Genomic DNA, 19,501 nt, shown 5'->3' on the forward strand with positions numbered 1-19,501 from the left:
TTTTTTTTTTTTTTTTTTTTTTGAGGTGGAGTTTTGCTGTTGTCACCCAAGCTGGAGTGCAATGGTGCAATCTTGCTTACTGCAATCTCCACCTCCCAGCTTGTGCCTCAGCCCCCTGAGAAGCTGGAATTACAGGTGTGCGCCACCATGCCTGGCTAATTCATGTGTGTGTGTGTGTGTGTGTGTGTGTGTGTGTGTGTGTGTATTTTTATTAGAGGCGGGGTTTAGCCATGTTGGCTAGGCTAGTCTCAAACTCCTGACCTCGGGTAATCCACCCACCTTGGCCTCCCAAAGTTCTGGGATTACAAGAATGAGCCAACATACCTGGCTGATAACAGGAAATCTATAAGCCCTATTGATCACTGTACCTAAACATATTATTACTTCCTGGTAATTTCATTCTTTCCTGAATTCTCTGCATCCTGCAGAGTGCTTAGCATGTGGGAAGTTATTGTTTATATTATGTTTGTATTAGTCAGTGTTCGCCAAAGAAACAGAGACAGTAGAATATATAGATATATGAGGAGATTTATTACAGGAATTGGCTCACTTGATTTTGGAGGCTGAGAAGTCCCATGATATGCCAATTAAAAACTGGAGAAAGGCCAGGCATGGTAGCTCATGCCTGTAATCCCAGCACTTTGGGAGGCCGAGGCAGGCGGATCACCTAAGGTTGGGAGTTCGAGACCAGACTGACCAACATGGAGAAACCCTGTCTCTACTAAAAATACAAAATTAGCCAGGCGTGGTGGCGCATGCCTGTAATCCCAGGTACTCGGGAGGCTGAGACAGGAGAATCGCTTGAACCCGGGAGGCAGAGGTTGCGGTGAGCTGAGATCGCGCCATTGCACTCCAGCCTGGGCAACAAGAGCAAAACTGCATCTCAAAAAAAAACAAAAAAGGCTGGAGAACTAGGAAAGCTGATGGTGTAACTCCCAGTTTGAGGCCAAAAGCCTCAGTGGGATGAGCAGAGGAGGGAGCTGGTGTAAGTTCCAGAGTTGGTGGGCCTGAGAACCAGGAGCTCCAATGTCTGAGAACAGGAGAAAATAAATGTCCCAACTCAAAAAGAGACAGAATTTGCCCTTCCTCTACCTTTGAGTTCTATTCTTGCCCTCAACAGATTGGATGAGGCCCACCCACATTGGGGAGGGTGGAAGTTGTTTACCTATTCCACTGATTCAGATGCTCATCTCTTCAAGAAACACCCTCACAGGCATTCCCAGAAATAAATGTTGTAAAGGTGGCCAGCTGTCTGGCATCTCTTAGCTCAGTCAAGTTGACACTTAAAAGCAGCCATCACAAGCCACTATCCTCAGCAAACTAACACAGGAACAGAAAACCAAACGCCCTATGTTCTCACTTACAAGTGGGAACTGAACAATGAGAACACATGGACACAGGGAGGGGAACAACACACACTGGGGCCTGTCAGAGGGAATCTGGGGGAGGAAGAGCATCAGGATAAATAGCTAATGCATTCTGGGCTTAAATACCTAGGTGATGGGTTGATAGGTGGAGCAAACCACCGTGGCACACATATACCTGTGTAATAAACTACACATCCTGCACATGTACCCAGGAACTTAAAAAAAAAAAAAAAGACTCGGTATAGTGGCTCATGCCTATAATCCCAGCACTTTGGGAGGCTGAGGCGGGTGAGTCACTTGAGGCCAGGAGTTCAAGACCAGCCAGGCCAACATGGCGAAACCCCTTCTCTACTAAAAAAAAAAAAAAATACAAAAATTAGCCGATTATGGTGGCGAGCACGTGTAGTTCCAGCTACTCAGGAGACGGAGGCATAAGAATCGCTTGAACCCGAGAGGCAGGTGGCAGTGAGCTAGGATCACATCACTCCATTCCAGCCTGGGTGACAGAGCAAGACTGTCTCAAAAAACAAAACAAAACAAAACAAGAAACTAGCCATCGCAGTTAATGAAAGAAAGACTTGATATCTCAAATCCATAAAACTCCCTGCATTTCAGGTGCTTCTCTCTGGTTTAAGCCACCATCATCTTGCTCCTAATTGACTCTGCCAGCTTCCTGACGGGGCTGTCTTCTAATCTTGCCAATTCATTCCACATACTGTGAAAGAAAGAACACATTGGGTCATGTTAGTCCCCTGCTTAAACAAAACAAAACAAAAAAACCCTTCATTGCCTCCCCATTGTTCTCAGGCTAAAAAATCCATACATTCGCCTGGCTTTGAAAGCACTTAATTTTCTCTGGCCCCTGCCTGCCTCTAGCCTGCTCACCTACCACGCTGCCCCTCTGCCCTTCATCCCATCACATGCAGCCCCCTGACTTAGTCTGCTCCTCTGTCCACTGAGTCTTCAACTCAAGGTGTCCTCTGCTCACAGAGCTCCTGAGCTACCACTCCATGCAGAGCGTTTGCTTGTCCCCTGCTGCAGCTTAGTCTCACTTCCTCTGGGCAGCCCCTCCTTGCCGTTCTCCTGTGCGTGGCACTGCCTTTTCACAGTACAGTTCCCTTGCCTACTCCTCCGTTCCCTGCTGTGGCCTGGAGAATCTGCCAGCCCGCATGTGCCTAGCACTCAAATGAAGATTCAACTCAGGATTGGATGAACAACCAAAACAGGGTCACCAACTGTACTCCATTAAAAACATACTTTAGTTCTGTCTGGCATGAAGAAATTTATTTTTTAAAACATAAATGAATTTAATTTGACGTTCTTTTTGAATGTTTCATTTGCTTTGATTTCAGATTGAAGAAGAAATAAAGGGGTGTTTGCAGTTTTTGCAGTCTGTTTACTCAACATTTGGCTTCTCCTTTCAATTAAACCTGTCAACAAGGCCGGAAAACTTCCTAGGAGAGATTGAGATGTGGAATGAGGCTGAGAAGGTAAGAGACACACCTTGCACTTCCTCTTCATTTTAGTCGTATGGAAAACACCTGAGAGGCTGCGCTTCTTTGCAGGAGGATGCAATAATTTGTAATAGAAATTTTGAAACTGGAAATTGTGTGATAAATGTATAGGTTGTAGAATGAGGTTATCCCGTTTTCCTTGTGATGGTGATAATAATACCTTACATTTGCTTCACACTTAAAGTTCATATCTGGCTTTTACTTATAGTCTTTCAGTGCTGGTCACTAAGAACTGGTTCAGGTTTTTAAAGAAATCCTCTGATTGCTATAACTCTCGGTTTGTGAGGTTTATTTTAAACCATTGCCTGTTGAGTCATCTTAGTTCAACTGTAGAGTCCCAGGGCTGCATGGTCTAGATGTAGATGTGCATACTTGATGCTGGAGTCCCCTTTATAGTCATGTCCTGTCATGCCCTGCCCTGTGTCTGTCTGAAGACACCCACGCTCAAAGACGTTACATCTAAGCTTTACAAAACCAAGATAAGGAGCTCATCACATTGCTTTTTTTCCTTAATAAACAAAGGATATAGTGTGTTTCCTGTGTTCGCTTTTATTAAAAATGAGGATGGTGTCATGGCCAGATATCCTGCTCTGCCTGTTAGTACTCTCCTTGGAATATAATAGTCCCCACTTATCCATGGAGAATAAGACCCCAAGTGGATGCCTGAAACCCTGGATGGTACCAAGTTGACGGCAATCAGGTTAGGACACCTATCTGTTCGTGCCTTCACCCAGAAATTTAATGCCCTTCCTTTTTTTTTTTTTTTTTTTTTGAGACGGAGTCTTGCTCTTTTGCTCAGGCTGGAGTGCAGTGGCACGATCTCGGCTCACTGCAAGCTCCACCCTCCCAGGTTCACACATTCTCCTGCCTCAGGGCCTCCGGAGTAGCTGGGCTACAGGCACACACCACCACACACCGGCTAATTTTTTGTATTTTTTTTTTCTTTTTTTTGTGTGTGTGTGAGTGTAGTCATACGCATCATTGGATATACACCCAGAGGCTAGAAACAAGTGCAGATAGAGACACGAGATACATACAGAATCAACTGCAAGCCTACCAACTCTCACAGGGATTTAACTCATATTCTCTCTGCCTACTAGCATCCGCTCGCTCGCGGTCTGGGGGAACTACAGGCGCCTGCAGCTCCTCGGGCCCGGGCCTAGCTTTTTGTATTTTATTGTAGGTACGGGTCAGGGCTTATCTCAGAACTCCTGACCTCATGATCCGCCCGTCTCGGCCTCCCAAAGTGCTGGGATTACAGGATTGAGCCACCGCGCCCGGCCTAATTTTTTGTATTTTTAATAGATACGGGGCTTCACCATGTTAGCCAGGATGGTCTCTATCTCCTGACCTCCTGATCCTCCCACCTCGGCCTCCCAAAGTGCTGGGATTTAATGCGCTTTCTTAACTAAGCACTTTTCATGCACTATGGCTGGAACTTTTGCAGTGTGAGGTGCAACAGCAAAACTAGCATGAATTTTTTTTTCCTTCTTCACTAATTCACAACTTACCCAATGGATAGAAGATTTTTTTTTAACCATAGCTCTTAGCAACTTCAGCATAGGATTTTTTTTCCTTATTAAATTGATAACTTTCACCTTTTCACTTAAAGGAAGCATTTTGTGGCTTCACTGTGGCACATCCAGATTGCTAGTAACATAACTCTTGTGCTTTGAGGCCATGGTTAAGGAAAATAAGGGTGATGTGAACGTAATCACTGTGATACTGCACAGTTGATTTGAAACATGACAGCTCGTAAGTGGCTAACAGGTGGGCAGTGCACCCAGCATAGAGACTCTGGACAAAAGGACGAGTCACATCCCAGGTAGGACAGAGTAGGATAGTGCTTTATCCTGCTGCTCAGAGCAGTGCACAGTGTAAAACTTATGAGTTGTTTATTTCTGGAATTTTCCATTTAATATTTTCAGACCTCAGTCGACTGCGGGTAACTGAAACTGAGAAAAATGAAACCACAGATAAGGGGGACTACTGTACTCATGGGAGCTTAACACACAAATACAAGAAATATGAATCAGAGAAGCACTGGATTAATAGTGTAACAATTACTTTTACGTGATTAATAGGTACAGAAGCCAAGCAGAAGCTGCACAAAAGCAGTTTAGCCTTGAGCTCTAAATAGGGCTTTCTCCTCCCCACTGACCCGTGCCCACCCTGAGCTCTTCTTCCACATCCACTGCATGGACAAAGAGGGCCAAATGAGATAGACTACCCTGGGAAGGATGCAGACTCAGTTTACCTAACAGCCATGTGGAAGCAGGAAGAGGAAATGAGGACACAGAACCCAGCTCTGGAGCCATTTTACTCCAGACTTTAAAGTCTGAAAGTACTTTATCTCCATGAGTAAATTATAGAAGATCTCTAAGCGTCAGGATCAAGCATGAAATGGTGATGGTGAGACAGTGGTGGTGATGGTGGTGGTGATGTAGCAATAATACCTACTTCCTGAGGGTGTGGTGAACTTACATGAAGTAATTTACAGGAGTGTTAGGCATAATGCCAGGCACATGTAAGTGCCCAGTAGATGTTAGGTGCTGGTATCATTGTCATTACTCTATTCATTTGAAGTTTGGTGGGGTATGGGGAGCTGAAAAAGGGATGGACCAGGTATAGACCTGGCATGGAGAGGATAGGCTGGAAGTCCCAGCATTTTTGCTCTTTTCTTAACTGATGGGAGTAAATAGTTTAGCAACCAAGCCTGAGGTCACCCAAGGGTGTGACTGGATGGACCTGCTTCTGCTTTTGGGATATTTCTCTCAAATATCTAACCCTGGTCTGGAAATCACTGAGATGAGCATTTAAATATTTTGTTTTCAGAAGTGTCTGAAACAGTTTGAAAGAGACACATCTTGCATGAATCCAATGCTCTTTTGGCTCTGGCAGCTCCTACTGTGCCCTCCTGTTCTGTGTCCTCCAAGGCCCAAGGAACAGCAGTGACCCCTGCTTTATCCTCTTCTCCAAAACTTCGCCTTTCCTTGGCTTTTTAGCCTCTTGCAGTCCCCAGAATTCTTTCCATCACTTGGTATCTGCTGTAGGAGGGCCTCATTTGTCCTGGAAACAGGTACCTGTGTTCCTTCTCCTTTTAGAAACAGAGTGGAACAGCGGAGCATGGCCTCCAGGCCCAGGAAATGTCTCCATGGGGGTGGCTTCCTCTGGTCCTAAGTAGAAAAGAAGCTGCTTCTGTAAGATCAGGCCTATGTGGGACACTCCCAGGATCCCAGAAATAAAATCTCCATCTCTCTCAAGATCATATCCTGACTGAGGTCCTGGGAAAGGCTTCCAGGACTCCAGGAGTCAGCTTTCTTGATGATGGCAGCTTTGGCCCTAAGACTGCCACTGCTTTGATTTCCCCATGAGGCATATCACTCCCAAAAATCTGCCCCCTCATGGGCACCAGTATGATGGAGGCGATGATGGGAGTTTGGCTCGTGTTTTGGCAGTACTTTGGCCAAGGACTTAGGAATGCCCACGTGCTTCCCAGGGAAGCTGGATTCACGGGAATACTGGAAGACTCTGGGAAATTTTTCATTAATACACACTTGCACCCTCACCTTCAATGTGGAACATCTTCACTACAAGCTAAGTTGAAGGCATGTAGTGGCTTAGGCTGGAGACAAAAGTAGAGCCTCATGCTCCCACACCCCTATAAATTATAAGTGACCCTCCCAGACATGTGCAGAGGTGAAGGAAAGACAAAAAAGAAGTAGCGAGGCCTGCCCTCTTGGCCGCCTTACCCACCCAGACTCAGAGTGGAAGAGGGAGTGAGATCAAGGCTTTCCTGCTTTTTCATGTGTGGAGGCCCCACCTACAAGAGGAATGGGTCTTGGAACCGTCACCAGGAGGCAGAAGCTGGTTGTTGTGTAGGGCACAGGGGACCTGTGTTAAGAGGACCAAGCGTCCCCTCCCTAGTGCTTACCTGAAATTCACTGGAACAATTTATAAATGATCTTTTCTCCCCAGTTAAAATGTTTATGTTTCTTGAGAGCAGGTGGCACCTTAATCATCTCTGTGTAGTCCCTGCTCAATACTTTATTGAATGTAAAAGATGCTCAATAAATACATGTTGAACTAACATAGACTGTAATGAAGAGTTATAGTAACTTTTGTGAGCTGTATGTAAAAAAAAATACAATGTATAATTTTATCTTTTTTCTTCTTTTGGAAAAGCAACTACAGAATAGCTTGATGGAATTTGGAGAACCATGGAAAATGAACCCAGGTGATGGAGCATTTTATGGCCCTAAAGTAAGTAGACCATATGCTTCTTTTAAGTAAAATTTAAAAGAAAAATAAATACCCTCTCTAAGAAAACATTATTTAATTTGTAGATTGACATAAAAATCAAGGATGCTATTGGCAGATACCATCAATGTGCTACAATTCAGCTGGACTTCCAACTGCCTATTAGATTTAATCTCACATATGTTAGGTGAGTGAGTGAATGTGATAAATATTATAGTACTAATATTCTAATTGTTTGTCATTTGAGTATTAGCAATACAGAAATAAACATTAGTGAATGTCTAGTTTATGTACTATACACTCAATATATATTTGTTTACCTGATCATAATCCAGTTGGGAATCAACTTGAATTTTCTGGTCTAGTAGGGGGAGGAAGATAACTAAACATGAGCATAGAGATATGAACAAAGTACCATGAAAACATAATCCAGGCTGCTGACTCTCCCTGAGTTACAGAGGGGAAGACTTCACAAAATGCTGGCATTGGGTCTGTGTCTTAAGGATGAGATGTTTTCTTGAAAAAGCAGAGGAAAAAAAGGCAATTTTATCACTGTAAGCCAACTTCTTTAAAAAAAAAAAAAAATAGAGTAGAATTAACTCTGTGTGTGTGTGTGTGTGTGTGTTTGTGTACAGCTTAATGATTATGATTCTGTTATTCTCTTGTGCTGCTCCTTTGTGGTCACACATTCGTCCTACTCCTAACCGCTGACTACCATTAATGCATTCCCCATCAAGATAGTTTTGCCGTTTCCAGAATGTCATGTAAATGGAGTCATGCAGTATAGAGCCTTCTGAGACTGGCTTCTTTCACGTAGCACAGTGCTGTGGAGATTCATCATGGTTTTGCATGTATTGCTAGTTTGTTCCTTTTTATCACTGACTAGTATGCCACTGTGGATCCAGTCTCTCATTTAAGGGTGTTTGGGTTGCTTCCAGTTCTTGGTGATTATGAATAGAGCTGCTTTGTGTGTAGGTTTTTGTGTGAATAGAAGTTTTCATTTCTTTAGGTTAAATACCTGGGAATGGGTCATATGATAATTGGATATTTAATTTTGTAGAAATTGCCAAACTGTTTTCCAGAGTCGCTGCACCATTTTGCATTCTCACCTGCAATGTGTAAAGAGTTCCAGATGTTCCACATCCTTGCCAGTACTTGGTATTGTCAGGTTTTGTTTGTTAAGCAGTTCTACTAGGTGTGTAGTAGTATTTAATTATGTTTTGATTTTACATGTTTTTAGTGGCTAATGATGTTAACATGTTTTCATGTGCTTTGAGACTCCGTCTCAAAAAAAAAAAAAAAAAAAGATAAAAAATGGTACACTTGTTTAGGACACTTACCATGAATGGAGCTTGCTTAACTGGAAGTTGCTCCAGGCGAGTCAGTAAGTTGTAAGTATATGTGAAGGCCAAGGACATTAGTATATGCTACTGTAGACTTTATAAACACTGTACATTTAGGCTACACTAAATTTAAATAACTTTTTTCTTCAATAGTAAATTAACCTTAGCTTACTGTAACTTTTTTACTTTATACATTTTTGACATTTTAAAACTTTTGAATCTTTTATTATAACACTTACCTTACACAAATACATTACAGTTGTACAAAATATTTTCTTTATATGTTTATTCTATAAACATTTTCTATTAAAAGTTTAAAATTTTTTACTTTTAAGTTTTTTTTTTGTTGAAAACTAAGACGCAAACACATACATCAGCCTAGTTCATATATCAGCCTAGTAGCCTAGGCCTACATAAGGCCAAGGTTATCAATATCACTGCCTTCCACGTCCATTTCTTGTCCCATTGGAAGGTTCCAGGGACAGTAACACTTGGGGCTGTCATCACCCATGATAATAGTGCCTTCTTCTGGAATACCTCCTGAAAGACCAGCCTCAGGCTGTTTTACAGCTAACTTTTTTTTTTTAAGTAAGTGAAAGAATACTTACCTTAGATAACAAAAGTACAGTGTAGTAAATACATAAACCAGTAACATAGTTGTTCATTATCATTATCAAGTATTATGTACAGTACATAATTGTAGGTGCTGTCCTTTTATACAGCTGGCAGCGCGGTAGGTTTATCACCACAAACACCTGAATAATGGGAAGATTTTTAGCTCCATTATAATCTTACTGGACCACTGTCATATATGTGCTCTGTTTTTGGCCAGAACACTGTTACGCAGTGCACGACTATATATATATACAGGCACACCTTGTTTTATCGTGCTTCGCTGTATAGCACTTCACAGATGTTGCATTTTTTTATAAACTGAAGGTCTGTGGCAACCCTGTGTCAAGCAAGTATATCAGTGCCATTTTTCCAACAGCATGGGCTTACTTCATGTCTTTGTGTCACATTTAGGTAATCTTTGCAGTATTTCAACTTTTTCATTATTATTGTATCTGTTATGGTGATTAGTGATATTTGATATTACTATTGTAATTTTGGGGGGGCGCCATGAACTATGCCAATTTAAAATGGTGAACTTTCTCAATGAATGTTGTCTGTTCTGACTGCTCCACTGGCCACTCCCTAATCTCTCTCCCTCTCCTCAGCCTTCCCTATTCCCTGAGGCACAATAACATTGAAATTAGGCTAATTAATAACCTACAACAGTCCTTAAATATTCAGGTGTAAAGAAGGGTCATAAGTCTCTCACCTTAAATCAAAAGCTAGAAATGATTAAGCTTAGTGAGGAAGGACTGTTGAAAGCCCAGACAGGCCAAAAGCTCGGTCTCTTGCACCAGTTACCCAAGTTGTGAATGCAAAGGAAAAGCTCTTGACGGACATTAAAAGTGCTACTCCAGTGAACACAAATGATAAGGAAGTGAAACAGCCTTCTTGCTGATGTGGAGTAAGTTTCCCTGAAGCCAAAGACTAATCCAGAGCAAAGCCCTAATTTTTCAATTCTGTGAAGACAGAGAGGTGAAGAAGCTGCAGAAGCAAAGTTTGAAACTAGCAGAGGTTTGTTCATGAAGTTAAAAGAGCCATCTCCAGGGCCAGGTGCACTGGTTCATGCCTGTAATCTCAGCACTTTGGGAGGCCAAGGCAGGTGGATCACCTGAAGTCAGGAGATCGAGACCAGCCTGGCCAACCCTGTATGGTTGGTGAAACCCAGTCTCTACTAAAAATACAAAAATACAAAAAAAAAAACAAACAAAAAAAAGCTGGGTGTGGTGGTGGGTGCCTGTAATCCCAACTACTTGGGAGGCTGAGGCAGGAGAATCGCATGAATCCAGGAGACAGAAGTTGCAGTGAGCCAAGATCATGCCATTGCCCTCCAGCCTGGGCAACAAGAGTGAAACTCCCATCTCAAAAAAAAACAAAAAAAATCCATCTCCATAATATACAAGTGCAAAGTGAAGCAACAAGGGCAGATGTACACACTGCAGCAAGTTATCCAGAAGATCTAGCTAAGACCAATGATGAAGATGACAACACTAAACAACAGATTTTCAATATATATGAAACAGCCTTCTATTAGAAGATACCCTCTAGGACTTTCATAGCTAGAGAGGAAAAGTCAATGACTGTCTTCAGAACTTCAAAGGATAGGCTCACCCTCTTATTAGGAGCTAATGCAGCTCATGACTTTAACTTGAAGCCAATGCTCATTTACCATTCAGAAAATTTTAGAACCCTTAACGAATGATGCTAAATCTACTCTGCCTGTGTTCTAGAAATGGAACAACGAAACCTAGATGGCAGCACATCTGTTTACAGCATAGTTTACTGAATGTTTTAAACCTACTCTTGAGACCTACCGCTCAGGGAAAAAAAAAAAAAAGATTTATTTCGAAAGATTACTGTACATTGACAATGCACCTGGTCATCCAAGAGCTCTGATGGAGATGTACAAGGAGATTAATGTTTTTTCATGTCTGCTAATACAGCATCCATTCTGCAGCCCATGGATCAAGGCATAATTTTGACTTTCAAGTCTTGTTATTTAAAAAAATTAATTTTGGAAGGCATACTACATACTACATGTCATACACATTAACAACCTCATAAGCAATATTATAATTTTTGTTTTCAATCATAGTTCCTGTTTTAAAGAGCTTAGGAGAACATTATTATTTATCAAATATTTACCATATCTGTTGATCTTGTTTCATTCTTGATGTTCCAGGGTTCCCTCTAGTATCATTTCTCATGTATCTGAAGATATAACAGAAAAAAAAGTTTATTTAAAGCAGGTCGGTTGGAGATGAATTGCCTTATTTTATTTCATGTGAGAATGTCTTTATTTTGTTGTACTTTCAAAGAAAATAACCTTCTTCTTTGATTGTACAATTCTGGGTTGATAGTTACTTACTTTTAATATTTTAAAAATATTGTTTAAAAATATAAATTAGTAGTATGGCAAGAGGATACTTCTGAGGTTAATGCAAACTTTGAACACTCATGTTCTTTTTTTTTTTTTTTTGAGATGGAGTCTTGCTCTGTTGCCCAGGCTGGAGTGCAGTGGCACAATCTTGGCTCACTGAAACCTCCGCCTCCTGGGTTCAAGCAATTCTTCTGCCTCAGCCTCCTGAGTAACTGGGACTACAAGCATGCACCGCCATGCCTGGCTAAACTTTGTATTTTTAGTGGAGTCAGGGTTTCACCATGTTGGCTAGGCTGGTCTCGAACTCCTTAACTCCACCCACCTCAGCCTCCCAAAGTGCTGGGATTACAGGCGTGAGCCACCGCTCCTGGCCCAGAACATTCATCTTCTAATTTAAAAACAGAGACATCTATTTTTTTGTTAACCTTTGTTGCATCTCATTTCCAGAGTAGACATGAAATAAAATGTATGTAGTGAAAATACAGAACAATTTTGATGCTTACCATGAGATAAATATTAGAACATTACTGCTCCAATGATTTAGTGAGGATCTTGAAATAAATTCTGAAGTCTTCCAATGTTTACATTTATTGGAGGGGTTCCTGAGTTCTATCAAGTTGTTTTTTTAAGTCTTGTTCTCATCTTGTGCATAAATGTTAATATTTCCCAAAGTAAAACTTAGCTTTCTTACTTTTACTTTTTATTAAATTTAATACAAAATATGACCTGAGTAGTTAAAAAATATTTTACATTATTTGCAGTAAGATGTCATTATCCCTGTTCAAAGAGCAAATTTTAAAACTTCAATCTGGGTGAAAGATTGGCTAGTTTTACAGAAAGATTTGCCACCTTAAACTCAAGCTGATTTTTCTATTTTTATGTAAATAACTGAGATGCTATCTTATTAATTCTTCCAAGGTCATGTTTGTGAAATAAACATTACCTGAGAGCTTTCCTGTCATCTACACTATATGTTGTTTACAGTGTTGAACAAATTTGAGTTCGTAAGTTGTAATGTGTCCTCATATGGTCTATTCTATTTGCATGTGTGCCACTACACACTGAGATGATAATGCTGTACAGTTCTAAATGGTAGCAGTTTCTGTAGGCTGTAGGCTGAAATATTTTTGATGAACTGATTAGTTTGGGGATTTTATTTTTTAAGTTGTATATTTTCTTGCAAAGTAAAAACACAAAAAGTATTGTTACACATCCTTCTGGCTTTTATGGTTTCTGATGAGAAATATGCAGTAATTTGAGTCACTTTTCCTTTATGTGTCACATGATTGTGGTGTGTCTGACTGTGGACTTACTCAAGTTTATGTTGCGGAGGTTTGAACTTCTTGGATCTGTAAGTTATTGGTTTGTGAAAGTTGGATAGTTTTCAGCCATTGTTTTTCCATATTTCTTTTCTGCTATATCGCTTCTTCTGGGACTCAGGTGACCTGAATATTAGGCCTTTTGGCATTTTTCCAGTTTTCTGAGGCTGTTTATGCTTCCTTTGGTCTTTCACCAACTCTTTATCATCTCTGTTGCTACTGAATCCATCTAATGACTCTTTAAAACTTTCTGTCATTGTAGTTTTCAGTTCTACAATGTCTGTTGCTCATATTTTATATTTCTTGCTGAGACTTTAAGCCTTTCCAGTCACTCCAGGTGTGTTTACCCTACTTTTTAGGGTACAGTTATAATGGCTGTTTCTAGCCTTTGGTAATTCCATCATTTGTGTTTTCTTGCGCTGGACTGTTGTTTGTCTTTTCTTCTCACAAACTGAGAATTTTCCAATGATTCATACGCTAAGTAGTTTAGGATTGTATCCTGAACATTTTGAATATTATGTTATGAGATGCTGTATCTTCTTTAAATCCTAAGGAGGTTGTCTTGTTTTGGCAGTGAATCTGCCTGGTTAGGTTCAGGTGGAAATTTCCAACCACTTTTGTGGGCTGTGGTTCGGTGTCAGGTCAGTTATCGAAGCCTTTATAGTGATATTCAGATCTGTTCCATGTGTTCGCCACCCACTGGCCAAGTCCCATAGGTCACACCATGTGCCAAAATGGAAAAGCTGGGATTTGACCCCTAACTTTCTGTTGATTGGTCCAGTGGAGTTAGTAGAACTCTGAAAAGTCTAATCTCTCCCTTTTGGAGGAACAAGGGTCACAACTATTAGTAAGAAGTCAAACCTTCAGGATCAGTCCTACAACAAAATTCTTTAGGGCCATCAGAATGCAAGTGAAACTCCTCATTTAAGGAGGATGTGGAGGAGAAACAAATCAGCCCAGCCAGCCATCATAGGTGTTGTGTGGCAAATGGCGAGTAGGCAAGCAAAGGTGAAAGCAGTGGATTGCAGATCAGGTAAGAAACGATGACAGTTGGAGCCAGGTGGCATAGAGATGAACAAAGTAGGGGTACTGGGAGTGTATTTTGGAGGAATAACTGATGTGATTTGCTCAGGCTTATGTATAAGAGGAGAGAGAAGCATCAAGGTCATCACCATAGTTGAGTAAGGGTTTTTCCCTAAAAAAGCAGTGATGGATGAGAGTGTGCTGTTGTCATTCATTACATTCAGCATGCAGAAGGGCATCAGATAAAAGTTAACATTCATTCCTGTGAAATGAACAAAAATTTCCTTACCATGATAAAGAGCCTTTATCAGAAAACAGCAATAACATCTCAGCACAGTTGGGAAGAAGATGAATATGACTACTGTTTGTATTGTTACTCAAAATTATTCTAGGATTACAAATACATGAAAGAGATAAAAAGAGATAAAAAAGAGATAAAATTATTTGTAGATGTTAAAATATAGAGAAATCCAACAGAATCAAATGGAGAAAATGGGGACTAATAATAAAGGAAGGTAGAAATGCAAAAATCAATTTGGCTTTATAATATTAGCAATAATCTAGGAAATGCAATGGAAAAAAACATTTCAGAAGCAACAGCAACAACAAAATAGAAAATATGAATAAACTTAACAATAAATAAAAATATAGTCATGCGTCCCCATAAATATAGTCATGACAGGGATATGTTTTGAGAAATGTGTCGTTGTGTGAACATCACAGAGTGTACTTACACAAACCTAGATGATAATAGGGCACTACACACTTAAGCTATATGGGATAGCCTATTGCTCCTAGCTACAAACTTTTACAGAATGTTACTGTACTGAATGCTGTAGGTGCTTGTAACACAAATCACTAGATGATAAGAATTTTTCAGCTTCTTTATAATCTCATAGGACCACCATCATATGCAGTCCATTGTTGACCAAAATGTCATTAGGCAACACATGACTATAGATGTTATTTATAAGCATACACTATAAAATTTTCTCAAATACCATAAAAAAGAGTTATTTAAATGAAGATTCATACCACACTTTGGAATGAGAAGAATCAACATTTGTGAAGTTATTCTCTTCAAACTTATCTATTAATCTAATTGTAAGCAAATCCACTGGGGTTATTTTGGGGAAATTTGGCATTCATTGCAACGTTTATCTGATAGCATAGATGTGTAATCATAGTTTATATCACTATTTGCTCTTCTTAAGTCTAGACATGATTAAAAGAGATGATGGGACAGAAATTTTGGATACCCAGGCTCTGCGAAAGGATCAGCTTGCTTCTCTTTCTTCCCCACACAAAATCAACATGATGTAATATTCAGTAATATTTCATACTGGTTTCAATTTGTGGGATTAATTTCTTCATATACCTGCATAGAAATGGACTCAAGCCGCCCACCCCCACCCCAAAGCTTCCTGTAGGGTCTAGACAGAGGGTTTTGCCTGCAGTTATTTTATAATGGCTCTTAGCAGAAATGGCTGGCAGTGATGATATCCAGTTTTAACTCATTTGAAGTAGGTTTAATGAATGGGTTTCTCTGTTTTTATTTGTTTGTTTTACTTTATTATTTATTTGTTAAATTTGTTTTGTTTATTTTAGTAGTAGCTAGCTGGTATAAGTTTTAGATAAAAATTTGTCAGAAGAACTTTGTGTCACATGTTACATTTGTTGCAATAATGTGAAATTTATCTTTCTGAGAAACTTGTGCAGAGATCTTGAAATGGCTGACTTCATTACAATTAAGTCATCATTTGCTTTTTTCATTTTTTTTTTCCTAAGGGGGAGAGGGAATAATTAAATGTAAGGTATACCTCACGAGGGTTTCAGGGAATTTGACCAGTGGACTTCAAGAACACATATCAGGAACATTTTTAAAATGAAGATTATAATGTGGGAGATAGTGGCAAGAATGGGGGTGCATTTAGATCAGATGAGATTGGCTGGGAGTTGACATTTTGTGAAGCTGAGAGAGGGTATGTGGAAGTTCATTATACTGTTCTCTCTACTTTTGTATATGTTTCAGTGTTCTCTAATTAAAGTTTTTAAAATAAAAGAAAAAAAGATTAGCAAACAAAGCAATGAGAAAACAAGACAGTCACAGAACAAATAAGGTTAATGGAGAGATATCTGATATCACTAATCTAAATCTATTCTCAAAATATAAGGCTAGAAGATAGTTACTGACTCTTAGGAAAAGACTTAAACGTATAATTTTCATTTTTTAGTAAGGATGGGGATGATAAGAAGAGACCTGTGATCATTCATCGAGCCATTTTGGGATCAGTGGAAAGAATGATAGCCATTCTTTCGGAAAACTATGGGGGAAAATGGTAAGTGATACGAAAAAAAAAAAGCTATATGTCTATTATTCTTTTTAATTTTATTAATTTACTTATTTTCCTTTTAAAATATTTCTATTCTTAAAAAATCATGTGTAAAAAATCAAAGTAGTAACAAAAGAAAGGGCATTTCCTGCCTTATAATTAGCAAGTATCCAAACAACAAATAAAGAATTCTTATTCCATTTGCCAGATCAGAAAACAAAACTAAGGGAGAGTGGCATAAAAATGTACCATTTACCTTTTGCGGGACTCAGTAGAATTAAAGTTATCTTTTTGCCTATTTCAAGCCCTTCAGAGATCTAGTTGCTATCTTGAAAACATGTGACCCACACTCCTAGGTACCACCTCTTGCTCTCCAGCCATCCTTCCTTCAACCCATATTGTTTGCCTTTGGGGTTCCCTACAGCCACTGAGGAGGAAAACATGTAAACCTGATTCATAAATGGCACAAACTCAAAGAGGATGACTTAGCAGCACAGCCCAATTAGGATGACAGTGGGGAAAGGAAGTGTCCTAAAGTGCAGAATTTTGAGTGGTGCATCTTGTCCTTTTTGCCTGGAAGGAAGAATGGCCGGAGGTATGGAGCTACATGGATGCATGGGCTCTAGTTACTGCTTTGGCCACAAGGTCAAAGATCTAGAAGTAATTAGACTGAAAAATAAATTACATAGATTTGGGAAGCAGAAATGTGGATGATCACTCACAATGGGCCAACAGAGATGGTATTGCCATCAAAAGGCTCCCACTGTTGAGGAATTTTTTCAATATTCTAATACAAGAGGACCCATTCTGTTAAAAATCAGCTTATTCTTTTTCCCTAGTTGTTGCTTAGTGGCTCATGGGCAAAGTGGCCACTGGTGGATGTGCATGGGCTCAACAATATGGACTTTGCCACACTAAGTTCCATCTGGCTCCATCTCTTCTGAGGATTCTGGTTGCCATCAGTAATGATTAATTGTGATCCCCCAGGATGGTACCATAACCTGGGGGAACAGCCAGTGGTCTTGTAGCAGGTTGATTACATTGAATCCCTTTCGTCATATAAGGACCAATGCCTCGTTCTCACTGAAGAGAGACCCTCTGTGGATTTTGCTTTGCTCTTCTTTGCTGCCATGCTTCTGCCAGTGGCACCAAGTATATACTTATGTGCTGCCAGAAACACAACAGTGCTTCTGACTATGAAAGAGATTTTATAGCAAATAAGTAAAGCATTGCACTGACATTCTGGGATTCACTACTATCACCATGCATTCAGAAGCAAGTGGCTTTACTAGCAGTTATGGCACCAGCTGGCAGACAACATCTTGTGATGATGCATCCTAGTGTGTGGAAATGCTGCAAACCAGTAACCACCTGTGAAATTTCTACCTCCCATTCCATTTTTAGAAATTGGCTGAGCATCTGGTCATGCAATTTAGTTCTCTTTTCAGAAACTACTGCCCCCAGTGCTACTATTGCTGGGCGCAGTCCCTGCAGCTCCCATTGTGGACACTGGGTACTGGATGATACTGCTAGGGTCACTGCAACCAGTTCCGCCAAAAGCTCCATGTCTCTGCATCACCCTTCCTTGACAGAATGGATTCCATGTGGTGCATCCTTCTCCACTCTGTCTTAAGTCAAAGTGCCATGTTTATACATTAGCAGAACCTAGATCACACCCATGCATACTAGCATTCATGCCCAGTAAGGCTGGGGAAGCAAATTTTTGAGCAGGAAACATAAGGTGGGAAGTGTCCCAAACAAAGTGTCTTCCAAAAGTCCTGGGTAGCTGGAGAGTCTGTGTATATTACTGATATTTTGTGATCAAAGAGAAATACAGTTAGGTATCATGGAGTTTCTAGGCTATTGAAGTTACAGTTAACCCAAAAGTACGGATATGAATATGTGTGCCACCTGAGTATGAGTTAACATGTTTATATTTCTTTCCAGTTGGTTTTAAACAGTTTACCATAGGTGAGAGATGATGGTGTCTTGCATTAGAATGGTTGCAGTGAAAGTGGTTTAAAAAAAAAAAAAAACGAGAACTAGTGAAATAGGAGATGGAGTGGGAGACAGGAGGTGGTTGGGGCCAGTGCACTGAGCATGCCTTCCTTTGTTGCAGAGACTGAGGTATAATCCCTGCACTTCATACATCCAGACTTCAGACAGCAGTCAGGCTTGTGGGGAAATCTCCCCAGAAGCCAAAAGTAAAGATGGCTAAAATGTGAGTCCTTTAGGGAAGTAGGGCTGAGGATGGGGTAAGGACAGAGCTCAAAAGAAAACATGTACTTTCCATTATATAACCTGTATTTCTGTGTTTTACCATTTATCATGTATTATTTTGTGTTTGTAATTTGAGAATAAATATATAAATATGCACATTCATAAAGTGCTATCTGAAATAGTCCTCTTTGCATATCCTTTCACCTTCAGACTAAATACTCACTAAGACAGGGAAAAGGCAAACATGCCCCATAGCGGACATTGCTTATACCTACCCTGCCATTTTTTTTTTTAGAAAAATTGTATTTTGAAATAATCATAGGTTCACACGTCGTTGTAAGAAGTTATACAGAGGCCGGACGTGGTGGCTCACACCTGTAATCCCAACACTTTGGGAGGCTGAGGTGGATGGATCACCTGAGGTCAGGAGTTCGAGACCAGCCTGGCCAACATGGTGAAACCCCATCTCTACTGAAAATACAAAAATTAGCTGGGTGTGGTGGCAATGGCTGTAATCCCATTTACTCAGGAGGCTAAGCCAGGAGAATCACTTGAACTCAGGAGGCGAAGGTTGCAGTCAGCCGAGATCGCACCACTGCACTCTAGTCTGGGTGAGCAAGACTCCATCTCAAAAAAAATAAAAAAGTTATACAGAGAGGTTCAGCACACTCTTTACCAAGTTTTCCCCAATGGTAACATCTTGCAAAACTAGATACAGTATCACAACCAAGAACTAGACATTGAGACTATCCACCAACCTTGTTCAGATTTCACCAGCCTCACATGCACTCATTTGTGTGAATGTGTATGTAGCTGTGTCACATGGACAGATGGTGTAATACCACCAGTCAAGTTACAGGACAGTTCCATAACTTGTAAGGCTCCCTCCTGCTCCCCTTTTTTCCCCACACTCAAACCATCCCACCCCTGTCCTCTTATCTGACAACACATGAACGTGTTCTCTAGCTCCATCATTTTGTCATATAAAGAATATTACATAAATGAATTTATACAGTACACACACTTTTGAAGTAGGCTTCTTTTCACTCAGTGGAATTCCCTTGAAAGCAATCCATGTTGTTTTGAGATAAATGAGTTGGTTCCTTTTTTTTTTTTTTTTTTTTTTT

At 40.3% G+C, this 19,501-nt stretch overlaps 1 protein-coding gene across 3 annotated transcripts in view; it reads left to right on the forward strand.

The window, feature by feature from the left end:
- Positions 1-19,501, forward strand: part of TARS3 (threonyl-tRNA synthetase 3) — a 78,334-nt gene that overhangs the window by 53,284 nt on the left and 5,549 nt on the right. For all 3 annotated transcript variants that reach the window (XR_001883645.1, XM_017863391.1, XM_017863392.1), the window contains exons 12-15: positions 2,720-2,857; positions 7,067-7,144; positions 7,228-7,328; positions 16,056-16,160. Coding sequence is in view for 2 of the 3 variants with exons in the window: in XM_017863391.1 (XP_017718880.1) it covers positions 2,720-2,857; positions 7,067-7,144; positions 7,228-7,328; positions 16,056-16,160 (422 nt within the window). In the remaining variant the exon portion in view is untranslated. The remainder of the gene's footprint in view (positions 1-2,719; positions 2,858-7,066; positions 7,145-7,227; positions 7,329-16,055; positions 16,161-19,501) is intronic.

Source organism: Rhinopithecus bieti, unplaced genomic scaffold, assembly GCF_001698545.2.
Source record: "Rhinopithecus bieti isolate Rb0 unplaced genomic scaffold, ASM169854v2 scaffold_69980, whole genome shotgun sequence".
In the NCBI taxonomy this organism is placed as follows: domain Eukaryota; kingdom Metazoa; phylum Chordata; class Mammalia; order Primates; family Cercopithecidae; genus Rhinopithecus; species Rhinopithecus bieti.